The sequence below is a fragment of the Protopterus annectens genome, chromosome 2.part2 (assembly GCF_019279795.1).
Source record: "Protopterus annectens isolate FY-2018-M chromosome 2.part2, PAN1.0, whole genome shotgun sequence".
NCBI classification, from domain to species: Eukaryota; Metazoa; Chordata; order Ceratodontiformes; family Protopteridae; genus Protopterus; species Protopterus annectens.
Genome location: NC_056730.1, coordinates 343,992,654 through 344,016,024, shown reverse-complemented (window position 1 = coordinate 344,016,024; position 23,371 = coordinate 343,992,654). Strand labels below are relative to the sequence as shown.

Sequence of the window (23,371 nt, the reverse complement as noted above, 5' to 3'; positions counted from 1 at the left end):
TTTTTGCATCACGTTTTTGTCCATTTTTCATAAAATTGTGTTTTTTGGCAAATTAGTGACATCACTTAAAGACTGAAGTTAGAAAATGACAGACATTTGAGTTTCAGATTTTATACCCTTCAGAAAATTCATACTAATGCAAGACCTATTCTATTATCTTTCTAAGATTATTAGAGCAATATTTAAAAATTGTCCTTATTGTTGGGCCTTTGTCCCACTTCTGTGTATGGCTTTGTCCACATTTCTTGCTCTTGAGGTTGAGAGGTATGACAAATGTGTCAGGGCCATCACAGTCAGCCAGTGAGATTTCAAATTGTGACATGCTTGTTCCCACTCCCCATGTAGTGACTCTGGATGTGTCCAAGCAAGGCAATGAGTAGTTGTATCTACCTTGGATGGGGAGGACACACTGCATAAGTACTACAGTGGCTTTTCATCTGTCCTTGATTTTGCAGAATGGTCTGGTTTCTGTCATATTTTTGTACTGTTGATTTATGCTTATTACTCAAAGTGCCTGTTGCTCTGTGTTTAAGTAGCAATGCTTTAATGACCATAAGGTAAGCTTGTCTGAGATCGTAAGATGCAAGTAAGCTTTAATAAGCATACTGTTAAAGAATTGCCAACATTGAAAGCCTTTCTGTTGTTGCCATGCAGAGAATACTTGACTAGATAATGTATAAGCCTTGGGTATTAAAGGACAGGATTCCATTATTTTAAAAAGCTCATTACACTTGTTGGAGACTTCCAGTCATCTCTACAGACTTTACCCGTAAACTAAACAGAATGCCAATCATGTGTGGTCCATAACCTGTACAGTAATCCTTTAAGCAATGTATCTTGAGCTTGTTTCTTGTTTGCTTTTCATTTTTACTTTTATCATGTTTTCCCATGAAACAAGTTGTCAGGCAGCAGGTCTTTTCACATAGATTTCTACTTTCAGCATGTTACTTGGTACTTTAATAAAGCTGAATATATTATAATTAGGACTGCAGTGCAAGGAGAAGTGGTTTGAGTTGAGTGCTTCTGGTTTTTCTTATACTTGATTTTGACTGGCATTCCAGTAATGTATTTAAAAGTAATTTATTTTTCATGCCTCACAACCTTTTGTTTCCATCTAGATATTAAGTAAGCTGTCATGCAGCCAATGCATTGAAATATTTTTATTCTTCTACACTTATTTTTGTCTTGATTGGACTTTCATAATGATGGTTTGCCACCCAGGGCAGCGTATTTAATTAAAGTTAGTTTTTTGTGGTTTTGTGCATAGCTCCTCCCCTTTCTGGTTGACCACACCCCCTTGACCCCACCCATTCAGCTGTCTCCTGCAGCCCCCCTGTGATTTGAAGTCACCAGCCGCCACTGATCCTAGGATGCCTGTAGTATGCTGTCTGTGAACAAGTGTTATCTGATAAAGGATTAGTCAAGTTTCAGAATACATTGCAGGTTGTTGTCCATCTTTTATAGGCTAACAGTCACATCAGCTGTATTTAGCTATTGGGCGTACAGATTCATTGAGTTGAAAACAGAAACCTATGCAATAAACTACCGTCATTTAATACAGCACAGCTAACAGCACTTGTGTGTTTTTTTTTCTTATAAATAGCAAAATAGAGTCAGCTGCTCATTTTAAAATGGAATGCATTGTCCCATATCATTCTGTATTGTAGCGAAGACAATTCTAAATATATCTCAATGCATAATTTGGCTTCATATTTCATTATCAGATACTGATAAAGTAATAAAAAATATGTACAGAGGCATTAAATAAGATAAGAATACCTCATAAGAACTGCACACAACCCATATCTTGCTAGCTGCTGGGGAAATTAAGGAACAACTCTGCTGGAAATCTAGCATAGCATTAGAGACAGGCAAAAAATAAACATTTAAATTCATACAGATATTTAATGTTTCAACTTTGCTTGACCAGATGTTTTATCCATAAATCACAATTCATTGACCATTGAATGCTGCAAGTATAACTTTCAAAATCAAGAGTTCCCCAAAACATTAAAGCCTGTATTTAATTGTCAGTTAAAAAAATCCTACTCTGTTAAGATCAGCTTTGGAACAAATACACAATTATCCAGACATGGCTTAAAGTGACAGAAAGTCCTCCAGAGTGCAAGTTTTCAGTGCCTTATACACTCTTAGACCAGTAGCAACACAGATAAGGGCTAAAGGTGGAGGTGTCTCAATATACATCATTAACAAACATACCTCTAGGTTGGTCAGACAGGATGACATACTGGAGTCCCTCCATATGTAGATCACCATAGACAAAATCCTGCACCATGTCCTAGCCAGCTATAGGTCATCCTCTGTGGCCCAAGAAATTCATAATGCATACTTGGAGATGGAGACAATTACCATCCAACTTAACACCCTATGCATGGGAGACTTTAGTAATCCCTCTGTACAGCAGAAATTCTACATGGCCTCAAATCTACAGGCACAGGACTTCCTAAATACGAACACCTTTGAGCAAATAGTGAATATACTTACTAGAAGATCCAACATACTATGCTTTGTGCTCACAAATATGGGAGAATGCTGCCCCCCCCCCCCCAATGTCTTGTCATCCCCGGTAAGGCCTGACCATAAAGCTGTCTCCTTTGAAATCAAAAACATCTCTGTAATCCCAGTAAAGTCAGCAACAGTTAGAAACTATTCCAAGGCTATCTACCTTTTCTTAAGTGATGGTTTGTCAAAATCCATTACCCAAGAGCACAGCAGCCTACACTGAATTGCTCTCAGAAACTCTTTACAAGCATAGAGCTTGTTGTACCTACCAAGAGTAAGCCCAGAACTACCCGCAGAAAAAACTGCCATGATGGCATCCCAACTTAATATGTTCATAGGTAAGTACTAGGCTATAAGTTTGAAGACTATTATAAGCTAAGCCATTAACCAGAATCAAATCCTGTGCCTTGCATCTGTGAGGCAAAGGACTTAACCATTATGCCAAGACCTCCTCTATACAACAAAAGAAAACATTCCTATAAAGATAAAACTTCCCTCATCAAACTAAGTAGGCAACTAAGAACCCCATAAACATAACCCTTCCAACTATAAGTAAGGAGCATGTACTGGCTGTGCTTGCTAAAAGCAAAAACACAGCCTCAGTGGTCCCTGATAACATCCAGGGATGCCCCTAAACAGTCTATAATACCACCTATCAGGACCCTTTGAGTCACAATTTAAATATAGTCTTAAAACTAGCTTTGTGCCATGAGAATGGAGGACTGTGGCAGTCATCCCCCTTCAACAGATCCTGCAAACTACAGACACATTAGTCTGCCTAGTCTTATTTGTAAAGCCCTGGATATAATTATCATGGAAATTATCATCAAGGACATGGTAGAACTGCAGACACTGGATCCATCCCAATTTGGATTTGTCAAAGGAAAGTCATGCTTACTGAACCTGGTGTGCTTCTTTGAAAAGGTCACTAAGACAATGGATTAAGGAAAGCATTGTATACTGCCTACCAAGATCTGGCTAAAGCACTTGATACAATAACCTACATGTATATTATCAACAAACTTACTGAACTAGGCATAAACCCGTTTATAACACACTGGATAGCTAGCTGGCTCACAGAGAGGACCAGAGAGGTTAGGATTGGTGAGGCCACCTCCAAAAGAAGCTGGTCAACAATGGAGTCCCCCAGGGTTCTCTGCTAAGCTTGTTCCTCTTTGTCATCTACTTCCCAGGTGTCAAAGTCAATGGCAAAGGCCTCTAGCTAACCAAGCACACTGGAAGCGCTCATTTTATCCCCCCAGGATGGGAACATACTTTGAAAATGTCTAACAGAGATGAACACTTGGTGCCAAAACCATGGCTTAAAACTCAGTGCCAAGAAATGCATTGTAGTACATTTTGGGAAGTCAGCCACCATGGGCAACTAAGTTATCAATAAAAGACACCTAAAAGTTGATTCACTAGTCAGGCATCTGGAAATTCATGTAGCTATTAACCTAGCCTTCAACTAACATATGTCCAAGGTAGTAGGACAATGCTTCTATGTTGCTCAACTTGTAAGTAAGGGTGAGATATCTAGTTCCAGAGAGGTAATCATGCCACTGTACTCAGCCCTTATTAGATCCATCATAGAGTTTAATGCCTGGGCCCCTTTGGTATGTACCTAACTAGATACATGCAGCAACTGGAACATCCACAAAGGTTCCTTATAAAAGAATACAAGCAGTAAACACAATGTCCTATGATGATCACCTGAAATCTTTGTCTCTTTACCTGTATCATACAGACTACTGAGAGGTGATCTTTGCCTGACATATAAGGCATCCCTGTACCCTATTTTGATTAACTTTTGCACATCTGCAAAACAAACAGCATCAGAACTTCTAGGTAAAAAGACCTACATTTTGCTTGTCATATAAAGAGGACATTTTGGAGAGGCAGATAGGATTTACATAGAATTCCCATTCACTGGAACAGACTCCCCATACATATGAATCAGAGTTCCTCTATAACCCTATTTAAGTGCAACTTGGACTAATGGCTAGGTAATCAGAAATTCACCCCTGGTCTGGCGCCTATGTTTTGATGAACAGAGGCAGTCAGTAAATCACTAGCTGTATAATTCAAATTTGTGAGTTACAGTTGAAGTGCATGGCTAGATATATAAGGGCCCTACTGATCGTTACACTAGCATACACCTATGAACCCATTTATTAATGTTAGATGCTATGCAGCTTGAACAAGTCTGAAATTAATTTTAATGTTTTATCTAAAACATGACATCTCTTTCTTGTACTCCTATTATTATTATTATTATTATACACTAATCAGTACGCAATAAGACTAACAAATCATTCATTAAGCACCATATTCTTAATGTCAGTTCAAAAAAATAATAATACAAAACATGAAGCTGTTGTTTTATTAACGATACAATACAGATGTAAAATGCAGAAAACTATGCAAAAACTGCAAATATTTTTTCAGTAAAGATGTAGCAGAGATGTGAAATGTGACAAACTGTACAGAACACATAAGCATTTTTCTGAAGTGCAAGAACTTTGACAAATTAATCTGTTTTACAAATATGTACACACAAACACACACACACACACACACACACACACACACACACACATTGTTTTCCTTAATTTGTTGCTTATTGCACAAGGTTGTGTTACCTTATTTGAAGTTGATTTCCTAGTTAGTTACTCATATAAGGGCACTCCCTTGATCATCAGGTAATGTGGCTACCTTTGAAAATCAGTATGCAATTCCAGGTAGTCTATGCTTTCCTATTGAAGTGCTAGGTGGACTATTAACAAGTCTGTTAGCAGTTAAGTAACTCTTATTATACCATGACCCCCTATTAATATTCCAAAACGTGCACGCTGATTGGCCAGCATGCACATTGTAAATCGACTTATACTAATGGAAAAAGGTCCGGTCGCCCGGAATTTTTCCATTAGTATAAGTCTCTTTTAAAACACTGTCTCGTTATGTTAAGAGTTTAACATAGCGACACAGGTTTAAGAAAAGCAACGGAGATCTCTGTTGCTTTTTTTAAAGCTGTCTCACTATGTTAAACTCCTTTAACATAGCGACACAGTGTGTAAAAAGCAACGGAGATCTTGCGATCTCCGTTGCTTTTTTTTAAACCTGTCTCGCTATGTTAAACCCATTTAACATAGCGAAACAGTAAAAAGCAACGGAGATCTTGTTTTCTCCGTTGCTTTTGGCCACAGCTCTGATGTACTGTGTAGGCATGCGCAGTACATCAGAACTGCAGCGGATACCAGACAGCTGCAGAAGGGCAGCAAAGAGGCATTATACAATGCCATTATTTAAGAAAAGTAATTTTTTTTTTTCTTAAATAATGTCATAGTATAATAGCAATAACCCACTCCTGGGTGTGGGTAATGCAGGATTTACCCATGGTTGTCTTTGTTTGGTCCCTCGGGCTTCACCCTTGGGACCAAACCACGCCAACCATGGGTAAATCCCGCATTTATTGCTATAATATTTCCTGAAGATGTGAAGACAGGCAACCTGCTGTCTTAAGCCAGTGAGCTCATGTTTGTTGTAAATTTGTCTTTTACAACTGATATATTGTCATGAATTCAGAAGTAGAACAAGGTAGGTTTTAACAGTGTTTTTTATGTACTATTCAGCTATCAAAATATTCTATTTTATATTTTTCTGCACATGAGTATATTTGGTTGAATATTTAATTTCAGACTGTATTGTCAAACTTCTTTAAGTAAGGATATTTTATATTCTTCCCCAAAAGGTCATCATGGGTTTCTTATTGACATATATAAGGCTTGTTGCCCAAAACTGCTTGTATATGCCTTTTGAAGAGAGAGAGACTGTTTAGCTACAGCTTTCATGTTAACAGCATAGCTGGCTCATTTTAGAATTGTACAGTAAATGAGTCCTTGATGTGCTAGATTTTTCTAACTGGTATACGTATATTACTACAAGAGCAGCAGGGATCAGTGACACTGAAAAAGGTGTTGTAATAACTCTTACAAAACACTGGCTGGTGGTATTTATAAAGGTTATTGCCATCTGGAAGTTGTTTTTACCTCAAGGAGGTACAGCCCTGAAGAAAGCTGTCCTTGTGGTCTACTACAAATGCTAAACAGGCATTCTGAAGGAGTAGCCTATACTAGTTAGACGTGCTCTCCCACAAAAATCCCTGCAGTAAGGGATTTATAAAGTTAAGTGATTCAGAGATTCACATGGCTGCATTTGTGAGCTTGGTTGAGTGACTTAACTTGGCCAAATGTTCACTTTCACCCATTAATTCCAATGGGTGTGATCAGGTTAGAGGTAAGTGCCAGGAAGTATGGTAGACAGATACTGGTGGTGCTGTATGCACTTTTGCGTATGTGTGAGTGCATGCAGAGGGATGACTGTCCTCAGGTGTGTGTGTGTGTGTGTGTGTGTGTGTGTGTGTGTGTGTGTGTGTGTGTGTGTGTGTGTGTGTGTGTGTGTGTGTGTGTGTGTGTGTATGCGCGCGTGTGTGTCTATATGTGTGATTGTGTGTCTCTGCTTCAGTGGTTGCAGTAAGAGGGTTAAATAGGGAATAAGGGTAGTGTGTGTGTGTGTGTGTGTGTGTGTGTGTGTGTGTGTGTGTGTGTGTGTGTGTGTGTGTGTGTGTGTGTGTGTGTGTGTGTGGACATATCTGTCAGTAGAAACAGGTGAGAGGAGGCCACACACACACGTGTGTGTGTGTGTGTGTGTGTGTGTGTGTGTGTGTGTGTGTGTGTGTGTGTGTGTGTGTGTGTGTGTGCATGCATCAATGTGTGAATGCATGAATGTGTTTTTGTATGTATGGGAGTGTTACAGTACCTCTCAACTCCATAGACTAACAACCTAATCCTGCAATATCAGAGGAGCACTAGCCACTATGGATATATTTTATATTATCACAACACATAAACAGTTAGTAGAACAGCATGTTTGCAGTAATAAAGATATCTGGTTGGGGATAGGGAATACTAGCCACCAGAAATACACTGTATATTTCTGTTTCACTTAAAAACTTAGTGGAGCAAAACTTTTGTGACACAAATGATGTATGGGCAGGGGAAGGGATACCAGGAATACACTTTAAATATCACCCTCCAAACATTACTCTGAGCAAATTCCAGTAATCACGGCCACACAGATAAAAAAACTCACTCTTCAAGGCTAAGAATACAGTATCCATGAGACCAGATGACATCCCAGGCTGTGTACTACATGAACTACAAAATGAACTGGCACCTAACCTAAGTGTCATGTTTAATCATGGCCTCACCTCAGGCTTTGTTCCCAATGAGTGGTGCACAGCTACAGTTATCCCACTACAGAAGGGGGGATCCACCTTGGATCCCGGGAACTATCGTCCCATCAGCCTGATGAGCCTGATCTGCAAAGCCATGGAATGCATTATCATGGAACTTATAAACAAAGACATTGGCAACCTTCAAACATTGGACCCCACCCAGTTTGGTTTCGTAAAGGGCCAATCTTGTCTACTCAACATGATTGACTTCTTCAAACCAGTCTCCAGAGTCATGGATGAGGGTAACGTGGTCCACACATCCTATCTAGACCTTGCCAAGGCCTTCTAGACAATCCACCACTTTGGAATCGTAGATAAACTGACTAAGCTGGATATTGATTCCTACATCACTCGATGGTTTGCCAACTGGCTTACTGACAGAACCCACATTGTAAAAGTAGCTGACTCAAAATCCAGCTCCTGACAAGTGACAAGTGGAGTACCTCAGGGTTCAGTACTGGGACCACTCATGTTTGGCATCTACTTCTCTGAAGTACAGGCCAGCACTAAAGGACTCTGGCTAACCAAGTTTGCAGATGACTGTAAACTGGGAGCCATTATTGAATCCCCAAATGATGTGGATATTCTACAAAAGGGCCTTACAGAAACAGATGCTTGGTGTCAAAGCCATGGGCTCAAGATAAATGCTAAGGAATGCATAGTTATCCCTTTTGGGAAAAACAGGTACCCATGAATTACCACATAAGTGGCAGTACACTAAACACCTTAAGTGTGATAAGGGTCTCACCTTCGATAACCACATCGCCACAACAGTAAGGAAATCCTTCTATGTGGCACACCTCATCACTAAGGGCTTTTCATCCAGAAAAAAGGAGGTAATTGTCCCACTGAACTCATCCCTCATTAGATCCATCCTAGAATACAATGCCCCATTTGGTATGTACCTCACATGACATCTGCAACAACTGGAAAAGCCACAGAAATGCCTCACTAAAAGAATCACAGAAATAAAGCAGATGCCCTTTGCTGACTGTCTTAAAAAACTCCAGCTATACTCTGTCACATATCACCTACTCTGAGGCGATCTCTGCTTAACATACAAGGCCATGCCAAACCCAGAGCTGTTGGACATGCTACATTTAAAGAAATCTCAACCTCTCAGAGCCACATGCTCCAGGGATCTAAACCTGGTCATCACAATGAATAAAACATGCTGGAGGGACAGGTTCCTGACCCAGAGACTCCCCATACTCTGGAATAGACTGCCCATACATGTCAAGCTGAGCGGCTCTTTGGCCCTTTTCAAAAGGAACTTGATGATTGGATGGGAGATAGGAAATTCACCCCAGGGATCACATCAGTCACCCTGCTAGACAGGGGACCAGGGAAATAAATATTCTGGGAATAAATAGCCAGGGAATTGCTATGGCTAGGCTTGTATAGGCCCTAAGGCCGATAGCCTAATACCAACCTATGACCCTATAAAGTAAAAAGTGAATACAGCAACATGCGTAGCATCACAATTCACTTTCTGCACATTTTGAAGAATGTATCACTAATGTCTGGCATTACTGACTGACTGACTGACTGCAATCATCTGTGGTTTGTGAGGGGCACAGGCAAAAATAAAAGGAAACGTCAGAGAGGTTCTTTAACACAGGAACAGTTAGACAGGTAAGAAATGTGGTGTGTGTATGTGTGTGTGTGTGTGTGTGTGTGTGTGTGTGTGTGTGTGTGTGTGTGTGTGTGTGTGTGTGTGTGTGTGTGTGCATGCGTGCGTGCATGCGCGTGTGTGTGCGTGTGTGTGTATGGAAGAGAGAATGAGCGAGGTTCCTGTGGCAACCTTATGCACGGTCTTCCAGAGGATCTTCTCACAGGAAAGTGCTGATTAACACTAGCAGCAGCAAGACGTGACTGAGGGACATGCAAATTAGTCAATAACAAGGTCTTTCCTCATTGCAACTAACATGTCTCTGAATTATAATTTCCTTGATCTGAGAAACAGTCTCTTTTGACCACAGCATTAAATGCCAGCGGTGGGATTTTTTTTCTGAATCCCATGGACTGTATGCATACAGACCCCTCAACATCTTTGCTAAGCAATTCTGGACAAAGCTAAAAATAATTCTGGTCAAAAGCCTAAAATCAGGGAACATTTTTAAATATTACTGTAATTCACTTAAAATTTTAATAGAGCAACAGGTTTTGCAATTATAAAACAATAATGACTGGCTCTAATGACGGATGCTAATCCTCAGTGACTTACCAGAAAATGAAAACAGTTACGAAGGATGTGGCAAAAATAGGTCACAAAATCACTGATGTTCTGTAAACAGAAACAGGTGTGAGGTTTGCATGCAAATGAATGCTCAGTAGTTTTATCCATGATACAGTTGTTAGTTTGATGTCACTGAAAGGTACTGGGATGAGTATTAGGTGGGTGCAGGGTTGCCAGATTTCCAACCAGCCAGGTAGGGACGACATGGCAAGTGAAGAGCAAAAAAAAAAAAAAGGTCTTTAATGCAGAACACAATATTAAACAACGGTAGCTCTGCACTAAACACGGAGCTTCTAGTGTTTAATACATTGCAGTTCCGCATTCAACACAAGTAGCTTTGTGTTTAGCGATTTTTGATTGGCCCGTATACCGGCATACAGGCCAATCAAAAATCATTAAACATGGAGCTACTTCTGTTTAACGCGGAACACAAGAACCTCCGTGTTTAGCGATTTTTGATTGGCCTGTATGCCAGGTATACGGGCCAATCAAAAAAAAAAACAAAGCGGAGGCTGGCCAGGATTTAAACCAGCAGGGCGGGACTCGGGATCAGGCTGCTGATCTCGGGACAGTCCCGCCCAAATAGGGACATCTGGCAACCCTGGGTGGGTGCATTCTTGTGAAACCAATGTCCATAACCCTTCTTTCACCTCTTCAGTGTGAAACATGTATAGGTTTGGCAGGAGATGGCTATAGGCCAAAGCAGCAGTTTTCAGCAGGTATGGTTTATAAGGTTCTGCATGACAGTGAGAGTGGTGTGTAAATAAAATACCACCCACACAGAATTAAAGCACTATGTTAGGGGACAATCCTTCTACGTCTGAGTCTAAGGTTTGCAGTTTAACAGAAAAGAAACATATCTCTTCATTATTGTGGGAAAGCAAGTATGAAACTGTATAACTGTGTTTGAATATTGCAGTAACAAGGGTTTGATTGATGAAACTTTCCAAAACAGAGGGTGCAGGAAGGGTGCCTAATGGCTTGTCCTCTGAAAGTGTAAATTTGAAATTTTGCTAGAGAACATTTTGGTTGCCTATTGAATGCCATTATATTTCCCTGATATTTTGTTACACTGTTATTCCAGGAGTTTGGGTGCTTCGTATTTTATGTTCAGTAAGGCATGCTTCAGGTAACAGTGATTTGGTCATACAAAACAGAACAAGTTACTTCAATATAATACTGAAGCCATGCTACATTTATATATATATAGCTTATGCATATTTTTTTTCATGTCACTTTTCAATTGTCTTTTTTGTGACATTCACAAGACACGTGTTGATTTACATATACCTGGCTAGGACAGCATATGACACAACAGCTCACACTTACCTTCTCAAAAGTATCACATATAATTCCCCTCCACAAAGGTGGCCCCTCCACAGAACTAACCATTTACCGCCCCATAGCTATTCTCTCTCCACTCTCCAAAATACTAGACAGATGCATTCACTTTCAGGCCTCAGACCACCTCCTTACTAACAACCTTCTCTCCAGTACTCAGCATGGTTTCCGACCAAACCATAGCACCACCACTGCCTTACTCTCCTTTACTAACACTATCCTTCAGCATAAAAACAATGGCTATCTCTCCTCTGCTATTTTCCTAGACCCATCTAAAGCATTTGACATGGTCCCACACAAACAACTCATCTCTGTCCTCAATAACCTATCCTTCTCTCAATCAGTCACTAACTGGTTTCAGAGTTACCTGTCTGACCACTAACAATCCGTTATATGGTAGAATGACATATCTCCCCAACTACCTGTCTCTATAGGGGTTCCCCAAGGATCCATCCTTAGACCCCTACTCTTCTCTATTTTCACCAATAATCTAGCCTCTGCCACCAAACATGGCACACTCATACAATACGCAGATGACTCATCCATCATCTGCTCAGTCCAGTCCCTACCCAAACTGCAAAAAGTCACACAGGAAGCCTTTTCCTCTGTTGAAACTTGGTTATCCGATGCCCAATTAATACTCAACCCAACCAAAACTAAACTACTCATCTTCCAACCCACCAAACATAATCAAAACAACTCTCACTTTAACATCACAGCAAAAGACAACACCACTATACACCCAACAGAACACACCAAATTGCTAGGAGTGGAAATTAACAATAAACTATAATTTGACATTCACATATCCATGACCATAAAAAAGTCCACAAAAAAACTAGGAGCGTTATACAGAAATAAGCAACTTCTCACCAAAGCAGCAAAGATTTCAGTAGCAAATTCCCACCTTATCTCCACCCTACTTTATGCCTCTCCAATATATACCTACCTAAGGCAATGTAATCTAAACAAGCTAGAAACCTGCTACAACAAAATTGCCACATTCACCACAGGGGCATCCTACCGTAGTCACCACTGTCTCTCACTTGCTGAACTGGGCTGGCTTGAACTCCCTCAACTCCTTCAGTGGTATCAACTCTCACTCGCCCACAAACTAGTAAACCATCCACTAAATGTCCCATCCCTCCAGAATCTACTTCACCCCTATCGCACTACCAGACCATTAAGATCCAGCAAAAACAAAATCACTTGCAGATCACTAAAGCCAATAACTCTGCTGGTGAAGCACTATTCTCTTGCGCCATAGCCAAATTATGGAACTCCCTCCCACCCACAATTACCTCCATACCATCATGCACCAACTTCAAAACTTTACTAAAAGTGCACCTAAAAACATGCTGGCTATGCCCTTGCAACTCCCACTCTAATATCACCCACCCCATCCAACCACTACCTTTCTTTCCACCCTACTAACTACCTTGATTATAGCAAGCTCGGATGCTCATAAGCCTACTACTTATTATACAGCAGTAACTTCTTATTGTAACAATTGTTAATGTCTGTTATGTACTTCGCATATAAAGATTCTAGTTGTCTACTGATGTACTATGTTCTTCATCTGTAACTATGTTTGTAATTAATTGCTATATTAATCAAATTGTTAATCGCTATGTAAATCCAATGTAACTTTGTTGTATCTTTCGGCTTTTCCCAGTTAGGGGACGCCACAGCGGAACTCCGGTCCGCTAATGATTGGCAGTAGATTTTTATGTACTGAGTTGCCAGCCCTAACGTACAACCTTCAATGAAGGCACGCCCATTCACACGTCTCCACACAGAAGACGCTTTAGCTGAGAATCGAACAGGACAACGTCTTACTGTGAGGCGACAATGCTACAATGCTACCGCAGTGCTACCATAAATCCACTGTAACTATTGTCTGTATATTTTAACTCTGGAGCTTTTCTCCCCATGCCTCCACTGAAAATGGACCTACGTCCAGTCGGACACTCCCAGTCAACAAATGTAAATAAATAAGTAAATAAATAAAAATTCTCATCACTCAGTGTAGAGGGCAGCATAGTTAAAAAGGATGCCATATGATGCTAGGCTAAAGGCAACATTTGAGGAAAGGTAAGTACCATAATGCCTTGAACTGCTGTGAAAACTTGAAATGATTCCTGTATGCATGCACATTGTTTCACAAACATTGGCATGATGAGTTTTATTTTGAACTTGTGCTGTTAATAGAAAATTCCATGAAATATTACCCCCTGAAAAATGACTCCTTCCTTCACCAAACTATCAAATAACTCTTCTAATTTATTTTATGTAAATGCGTGCTGTGTAAACAGAACATGTTGCACTAAGTTCAAAATAAGAATAAAAGTTAATGCAATGCCATTCTTCACCATTAGAGAAAGTTGTTAACAGCTGCACCACTGACAGCATGCAAAAATATCAAAAGTAATACTTAATTGTTTAAAAAGATTTCCGCATATATAAGGAAAATGGAAAGCTTATGGAAATTCAACCAGTGTAACACAGCTTATTTACATTTTCAATCCCATTTCTATCACTTTGCAGGCAATACAGTTTTTATAATGCAAGTAAAGAGCTATATGCAGTGAAGACCATAGTTATGGAAGTAGTTTTAAGTATTCATTTTACTAGTGTACCATGGGATATGTTTATATTCTTTTGTTATATTTTATCCATCAGCTTCAGCATTTTCAAAACAAGACTAGAAAGTACAGCACACGTCAGTGCTATTTTTAACATAAGCTTTCAAACAAATTGGTGATTTATGTTATTCACAGCTGCCTGTTATCACAATGGAGAAGCAGAAAAGTGTTTCATAAATGCTGCACAATTGAGAGGAAAGTAAAAATCTATGTGACCTTAGTAGGGAAAGGGCAAAATAAGAAACATGGATTACTTTTCTAATGTTCTCTATGCATCAAATCTGAAGGTGGAAATGAGGTCCAGAAGGTTTTTGCAGTTTGAAATTGGAACAGGAAATGTCTGTAGTTATATATAGCTGGAAGAAGATGAATACGGAGGATAGTAATGAGTTGTGAGGAAGCTAGAATTCAGAAAACAGAAGATAAAGGTGAAAAGCTCAAACACTGTTAAAAAAATAAGGTGAATGAAAAAGGGACAGAGGATCATTTTGGAGTATCATTTGGTCTTGCTCTTAATTATGATTTTATATGCAGATGTGTGTGTAATGTGGGAAATATTAGCACCAAGAATGAATATTTAACAGTGATTTATTAGTATGGATTCCAATGTCTAAGAAAAACAAAAAATGAAGCAACACATATAACACTAATTTACTACAGATATTTACATATCTCATATTCACATATCACATATTTACAAACTTCTAGCCCAACCACGTGCATGTCTTTCACAGAACATGTTATTCTTTTGAATGCCTGTTGCCTGAAGATATTTAGTGCAACATTTAGACATTAAAGAATCATTCTTTAATGAATCATTTAAAAGCAATTATTCTGAAATAAACTGTGGTATCTGTGAATAGCATATGTTTGCAACATTTAATACTTCACTATGGCTGTACAACCCATCAGGTAGTATATTTAAGTAAGGGGGAATGGAGGTCAAAGTCATTAAATTAGGAGATTTTGGAGGTAAAACCCCATTTTAAATTTGCATTATATTTTATTATACTTCATATCTTATGGAGTTACAGAATGCCAGCACTTCATTTAGATATATTTTGGAGTGTAGTCAAAGTGATGTTTTTTTTTTATTTTACAGGACTTTATACATACCAGTATGCATGTGACTTATCTGAAATTTGACAGCTTTCCTGTCAATGTAGATACATGAATTTATTTATTTATTAATGTATTTTATTTTAGCTTGATAGCCGAGTTAAGTGGCTGGTCACTTGACTATTTCCAGCTATGACCCAGGCCAAATGTCACATAAATAGTTAAAATGCATAGGAGAAAGGACAGAAAAGAGAAAATGTACAGAAAAACTATATGTCAGAATATTTGCAATATAATGTTTAAACACAATAATAATTATGAATTACAGCTATAATGGCAACATATGTAATTTACTGTTGCATTTAGCAACATGAATCTGCTTAATCTGTATCTCTTTCTCTCTCTCTCTCTCTCTCTATATATATATATATATATATATATATATATATATATATATATATATATATATATATATATATATATATATGCATGCATATATAAACCATAACTTTTTTTGATGTGTGTTTCCATAGACAGTGGTAAACTTGCTTCAGCTGATCAAAAATCAGCTGTTTGAAGAGAATTGCCTTTTTAGTAAAAGATCACAGTACAAAGAGAATCAGGGAATATGCTCATCCCCACTGCAGTGCGGTAACAGAGTTGGTATATGTATGTATGTATATATCTATATATATACATATATATATATATATATATATATATATATATATATATATATATATATATATATATATATATATATATATATATATATATATATATATATGGGATCCTTACAGATCCCCGACTTCACTTTCCACCAAAACCTTAATTGGCGAACATATTTAACCAAAAGTGCTGTTCACCAAAGCAGCACTTTCGGGTAAGTATGCTTGTTGTGCCAGTCGTACTACGGTGTGGATAAGTGAAAATTCCCTTTTCCCCACTGTAGTGCAACCTCGGAGTGAGACTATTAATGTAGAGAGGGGTGTGGGGATGTAGGGGGGCTTGCCCCCTGCATAACAGTAGATTTAATGTTTTTTTTTTTACATACTTTAACGATAGCCGGAATGTGTTGGCTTTCTCCACCCCCTTAGATTAGTTCCCTGTGCCTCTATCCAGCAGAGCCACTGAAGTGATCCCTGGGGTAAACTTTCTGTTTCCCATCCACTCATCAAGGTTTCTTTTGAAAAGTGTTAGCAAGGAGCTCTGCCTAATGTAGATTGGAATCTTGTTCCAAAGCATGGGAAATCTCTGCGACAGGAATCTATCCCTCCAGCATGTCCTATTTATTGTCGTGGTGAGGTCTAGATCCCTAGAGCATGTGGCTCGAGGGGATAAGGTCTTCTTTAGGTGGAGCATGTCCATTAATTCTGGGTTGGACATGGCCTTGTGTGCAGGCAGGGATCACCTCTGAGCAGACGGTATGCAACCGAGTACAGCTGGAGTCTCTTCAGTCTAGCTGCATCTACAGGAGCTAGGTCTGACTCTAAACCGGTTACAAGTGGCATTTCCCAGGGCTCTATCTGTTTGAGGCCAGTGATCCTCGTGTTGAGGTACTTCTGTGGTCTTTCCGGCTGTTGCAGGTGTTTTGTAAGGTACATCCCAAATGGGGCATTGTACTCTATGATGGGTCTGATGAGTGATAAGTAGAGGGGCACAATGACCTCTGTTGATCTGGATGCAAACCCTTTTGTGATTAGGTGGGCCATGTAGAAAGATTTGCTACCCACTTTGGCAGTGGGATTATCAAAGCTGAGATTACTGTCTGCTTGGGTCCCAGATCCCTTTATTACGTCTTCCGTATTTAGGGGACTACCACCTATGTGATAATTTATGGGTACTTTGTTTTTTTCCAAAGGGGATGACTATACACTTTTTGGCATTTAGCTTGAGGCCATGATTTTGACACCAGGTATCTGTCTCAGTGAGACCCTTTGGAGGATGTCTGTGTCAGCCGTAGAGTCAATTATAGCCCCTAGTTTGCAGTCGTCTGCGAATTTGGTCAGCCATAGTCCTCCTGTGCTTGCCTGTACCACTGAGAAGTACATGCCAAACAGGAGGTGTCCTAGGACTGAGCCCTGGGAAATGCCACTTGTAACCGGTTTAGAGTCAGACCTAGCTCCTGCAACTCTCACCATGTGGGTTCTGTCCATGAGCCAGTTGGCAACCCATCTTGTGATGTAGGGGGTTATGTTCAGGCTGGTGAGCTTGTCTATAATATCAGAATGGGGAATGGTGTTGAAGGCCTTAGCAAGGACTAGGTAGGCTGTGTATCTCACCTTTCCCTCATCTATAGCCTTGGTAACTGTCTCAAAAAAGTCCACCAGGTTTAGGAGACATGATCTGCCCTTAACATAGCCAAACTGGGTAGGGTCCAGTGTTTGGAGGTTCCCAATGTCTCTGTTAATGTTCCATGATGATGCGCTCCATAGCCTTACAGACCAAGCTAGTCAGGCTTATAGGGTGATAGTTCCTGGGGTCTGTTGTGGCTCCACCTTTGTGGAGCAGAATAACCATTGTTGTGCACCACTCTATGGGTATGCAGCCTGTGGAGAGGCTGAGTTTGAACAGTGTGTTTAGGTGAGGGCTTAGTTTGTCTTTGAGCTCCTGTAGGATGCAGCCTGGGACACCATCCGGTCCTATTGATGCTGTGTTTTTTGCTTTGGAGAGGGCTGTTTTAACCTGAGTGTCTATGATTTCAGGGACTCTACATTCTTCTGGCATGGTTATGGGCCCTTTTGGGGGTGAGAGGGGGGTGAAGTTTGTGCTAAACCTGTCTGCCAGGATGTTGGCGATATCGGTCGGTTCAATGTAATTTGTGCCATTCTGCATGAACTCCGAGCAGATCTGAGCATTGCCACTTAGATTCTTAGCATAGCTAAAGAATGCCTTGTTGTTATCTTTGGAGTCCTTGGCAATTTTTCTTTCGAAGCTCGCCTTGGATGATTTTATGAGGGATCGTAGTTTCTCACTGATACTGATCGGGGATGTCTTCCCTTCTTGGGATTTTATTCTTTTTTGTACTAGCATTCTCCTTCTATTGTATAGCTTGTTTATGGCAGGGGTCCACCAGACTGGTTTCCTTTGCTTGGAGGAGTGAGTCTTGGTTTTGCTTGGGATGGAATGATCCCTGCATTATTGTAGTTGCCCGTAGAATGCATTAGTAAAGGATTTTGCAGCTTGAACAGCGTTATCCTTCAGCATGGGGGCTTTGAAAATTTCCAACTCGGTCTTAAGTAATGTGAAGTTTGCTTTTGTAACATTTTTCACTGTGATTTCCTTGTCCGGGAGTGGGGGCAGAATGTGGATATCCAAAGTTATTTGTTTATGGTCAGATCTAACCAGCGAGGGTTGACCTCCGGTGTAGAACACCGGTCTCCCATGTTGGTGATGACCAGGTCCAATATGTTGTCACCTCTGGTGGGAATGTTGACCAGTTGAACAAGGGCATTTGAGTTTATAAATTCTAGGAAATGGTAGGCAAAGGAGTTAGTACTTGAATAGTTCTCCCAGTTAATGTTTGGATAATTGCAATCACCCAATATTAGGCTGTTTGGTAGGACCTTTATGTTTCCCAGTGTTTGCAGAAATGCAGAATGGGGGTCCTGGGACATGATGGGTGATCTGTAGCAAGCTACAATTTGAATTGTAGTTTTGCCCATTGTTAGTTGCACGTGGATGATCTCTGAAGCATCATGCTGTGTCACTAACTTGGAGGTGTGGGTATCCTTGATGAATATGGATACACCCCCTCCTTTTGTATTTTGGTTTGGGTTCTGTGGCCAAAATGTATGGTATGAGTTGTAGCCTGGTAGTGCTAGGGTGCTCCATGGAACCTTAAACCAGGATTCTGTTACTGTACATATATCAATTTTCTCCATACTGAGGAGTGCCTCCAGTGTGTGCATTTTAAGGTTTAGACTTCTGGCATTGAGTAGCATTACCCTCAGTTTTTTGTTACTTGTGCTATTTACGGCAGTGGGTTTGTCTTTTGAGCTTTGCCAAAAAAAGGCACTATGGGGGTAGCAAGAGCCTTGGTCAGTATTCAAAAGCCTAAGGGTGACAGGTGCAAGCTGTCTCTAGCAAAGCAGTGTGGCTTGTCGAGCATGTCATCCCAGGTGGACAGACACTGGATCCCCTTTGAATGACACCAGAAACTTAGCCAACTGTTGAAATCGAGAATTTTTTCTTTATATCGTGGTATCATTTTTGGTGAGGGCAGAATGCTACTCAGGGTCAGTCATACCAGCCTGGGCTACGTGATTAGAGAGCTCTTCCATGTCTCTTTTCATGTAGTCCAGGGAGGTATAGCTCAGGTCATTCACACCAACATGGACAATGACAGTGAAATATTTGTACTTGTTCTGGAGTGCTCTGAGTGCTTGTGTTATGAGGCGGATCCTGGCACCCAACAGGCAGCTAACAGTAACCTTCTCCTTATTCAGCCTAGTGAGTGGGACGTCAGTGTGACTGACTACAGATTCACCTATTACTAGTATGTTGGGTATGTTATTTTGCCTGATGAGCTGTGATTGCATGACACACTGGTTTTGTGAAGTATGTGTTTCATGGTTTGTGTTAGGGGGTGAAGGTTGCTAGGTTGTTTGTTTTGGAGGTCTCTGTTGGTTTTGCAGATTTTTATTTAGAGCCTCTGAGTATGTTTTCATGTATTTATGTGTGTTTTCTGCCAGTGCTGCATTAATGGGTCTATGTGAGACTGGTGGTGTGATGCAAGTATTTCCCTTCTCCTCTTGACTGTCTGATCCAGTCTTGGGTTGAGAGAGCTTAGCCCCCAGTTTGGCTGTATAATTGCATCTCTTGCATGTATTAGTGTTTGGTGGTAGGAGGAGAGGGTTGTCTGTGTACATGAGGCAGTTGTAACATTGCCTCAAAATGCCCAGATTCACCAGTTGGACTGCAGCGTACACCTGAAACTGCCCTTTGGACATGCCTGGATAGGTACAGTGAACTGTTTTACTGGATGGCTGGTAAGGTCCAATAGAGAGCCTTGTCCTTCTGTACAGTACAGGAGGGTCTAGTGATAGGGTTTATAAGTGCTTGCTATAAGTTGTGAGCAAGTGCAGCGCTGAGAAATTAATGGCTTGAGTGCTGAAGTTGAAAGTTGGTGTAGTTCCAAGGGAAAAATTGAAGAGGAGACTTTGTGGAGCCGGGAATAGTTTTACCCTAGCTAACCAGTGCTGCCCAGCATGCAAAACTGGTCAAATGCAGTATTTATAGCAGGGAAATGAAAGAGATAGAAATTAGACCAAAATGGCCAATACACTACTAATTTATGGGCTGAAACCATTCCTCCAGGGACAGATAGGCTGCTCAAAGCTTCCCTCTCTCACAGGTGAACAGAGAAACTTCCTTCTATCCAAGTAAGGTATGGGCAAACACAGATTTGTAACACAGCCCTGAATTCAGCACTAACTTGAAAACTGGACTATACTAGCTTAGAAAGGTGGGAAACAAGTATATATATATATATATATATATATATATATATATATATATATTTTTTGTTTGTTTGTTTTTTTCAGAAAATAAAGCAGATACAGTAAAAAAACACTTTAAATGCACAGAAAAGGATACTTATTGTTATATATCGCAGATCAGAGTTGTAGTCAATGCCCCTAGTAATAAAGTAGGAAGAAACACAAATACAGTAAAAGCAGATGAATAAATGGATTCAGACTTTTGAGCTTTAGATCAAAAGTCCTAGATCCATATATATATATATATATATATATATATATATATATATATATATATATATATATATATATATATATATATATATATATATATATATATATATATATATATATATATACACATATATATATATATATATATATATATATATATATATATATATATATATATAAATTACATGGGGTATGGTGAAACCATACAAAAAACTTGCCTCCCATGTTTATTTAATCATATGTAGATTAATGTTTATGTATTTTGGTGGGTACTATCATTTTTAGGTTGATGGTTTGCTGCTTCATAGAGAAGTTATGAATCCATATACATAGCTATACAGAAAGATAGATAGATATAGATGTGTGTGTGTGTGTGTGTGTGTGTGTGTGTGTGTGTGTGTGTGTGTGTGTGTGTGTGTGTGTGTGTGTGTGTGTAGCAATAGGGTACCAGTTATCAAGAGGACCTATGCTCGAGCAGCAGTGCAGGGCAGAAAGCACAAACCTACTTATACGGCACAGCTACCTAGTAGAGGCATGCACAGAAAAGCAACACCACCAGTATAAACTTGGCAACCAGAAAGCAGCACCTTATTAGCTTCTCTTGTATTAGACTATTTTACCAGATACCCATTGTAGATCTTGAAGACAAGTGGTGATTCATTCTTATATACTTTATGGAATACATCTCTACATTTTTAACATAAAAATGAATAAAATGGTTTGCAGTAATGAAAAGTAATATGAAACATAAACTCAAGTCATCTATTTTTGTTGAATTATGTTCCACACTTTATTATTGGAAAATGTCACACACTGCACATGATTCTTCGGGTATGTAGTAGAAAGCAGTTCATGAATATCAGAGTAAATCTGTCCATATGTACATATTTGGACTTTGTATTGAAACACTTCCCCACCATCATTTCTGCACAGAAATGGGCATGACTGAAATAACTGACAGGGCAAGGCCATGTGACATTGCATGGTAATCATGGCTGAGTTACAAGCCATGCAGATTATCAGGTGAAATGGTGAATATTCATTGGGAATTTTCATTATATGATCGTACTTTGCTGTTCTTGAAGTACAGCCATTCCAAAGGAGTTGTTGTGTGTATTTTTTGTCCTTTTTGTTATGTGCAGTATTTTTTTGGTAGGCATTGCTTTTGCAGAGGGACCAGCCCCCCTGCACCTCCCATGTTTCTTTACTAAAATTGTGTGTAGTAATTGCTTTTGCAGAGGGGTCACCCCCTGCACCCACCATGTTTCTTTCTTCCAAGAACTACAGTTGATTATGTATGTATTTAGTATTTGCAATGTATTGCATAATATCAGTGCACACTGAATGGTGAGAGAATTTGTGAGAGTGTACTTTAAAGACTATATTGCATTCCATTACTTTTTTTTATGTAGTTAACACCAACAGGTAATATGTGTATAACAGAGCACAGATTCAACTATTTACAATGTTTTGCATATTCATTTTGATGACAAGTAATACTGGCAATAAAAGTCATATGCAGGGTGCTGGGTGGGATTTGGGTGGTCCTTTCTGCTGCACATCTGGTGGGGTACTGTTACAATACAAAACCCATACTTGCAAACAAAGAATATGTATGCATGTGTCAATGCATGAGTATGTCAGCATCTGTGTCTGTCAGCCTTACTGAAAAGCAGAAATAAGAGACCATATTATAATATGCAGACATATAATACTTCATAAAATCAGTTAAATACACACTAATTTAGCTTGACAGCATACCCTAATCTTAAATTATTCAAGTACAATGCATTGGGTGACATCACCTGCTATCCCTGAAAACCTCAAACTTTGGCTCTTTGGAGGGCTGTGTCTTGTAATACACTGTATCCATCTACATACAGCTATAGATATAAATACCATCCTTGCAATCTTTCTTCTTATATGTAAGTTGCACAGACCAACACAGTAAGCAGAAGTGTTACAGCAGGATGTCCAACCAGTTGTAATAAATGCATAAAACAAGCTGATTAACTTACTCTGAGTCCCTAATGAGTGATCTACCTCCGAGTTTGAACACTGGGTTGTCTTCTCCATCAGAGGCATCTCTTAGGGAAAACCTTTCTGCTAGATCAAAACCTAAAATAATAGTTGGCATGTTAAGAATGCATTTTATTTCCCAAGATATTTTATCATACAATAATTTTACAATGCTTCTGAAAATTAATGGCAGTAGGAGTATTATCACTCTGTTTTCTTATACCTTTCTGCTGTCAGGATTTAAACACATATGAATTACATGTTGCATAACATACTCTTTTATACTGAAATAATAGTACAGAATGGAACTATGGAAGGATCTAGACGGTGTCCGCATGGTACATATGCAACCATACTTATTAACTGCTGTTGGTTTATGTGTGTTCTCCAAACCTGCTTGAGAATTGCCTGAAGTTTATTCATTTTAAATCTCCATTGTTATTTTTAATTAGACAACTTCTTTAGGAAGGCTACTACAGTCTGCAAACTTGCTTTGCATGAAAGAATGTTTCCCAATATCTGTTTTGCACTACTC

The 23,371-nt window shown here is 39.4% G+C and overlaps 1 protein-coding gene across 1 annotated transcript in view; it reads right to left on the bottom strand.

The window, feature by feature from the left end:
* Positions 1–23,371, bottom strand: part of COL19A1 (collagen type XIX alpha 1 chain) — a gene marked incomplete in the record, with an annotated part of 3,251,042 nt that overhangs the window by 2,924,816 nt on the left and 302,855 nt on the right. The window contains 1 exon segment of the mRNA XM_044063894.1: positions 22,836–22,935. Within this exon segment, the coding sequence (XP_043919829.1) occupies positions 22,836–22,935 (100 nt within the window).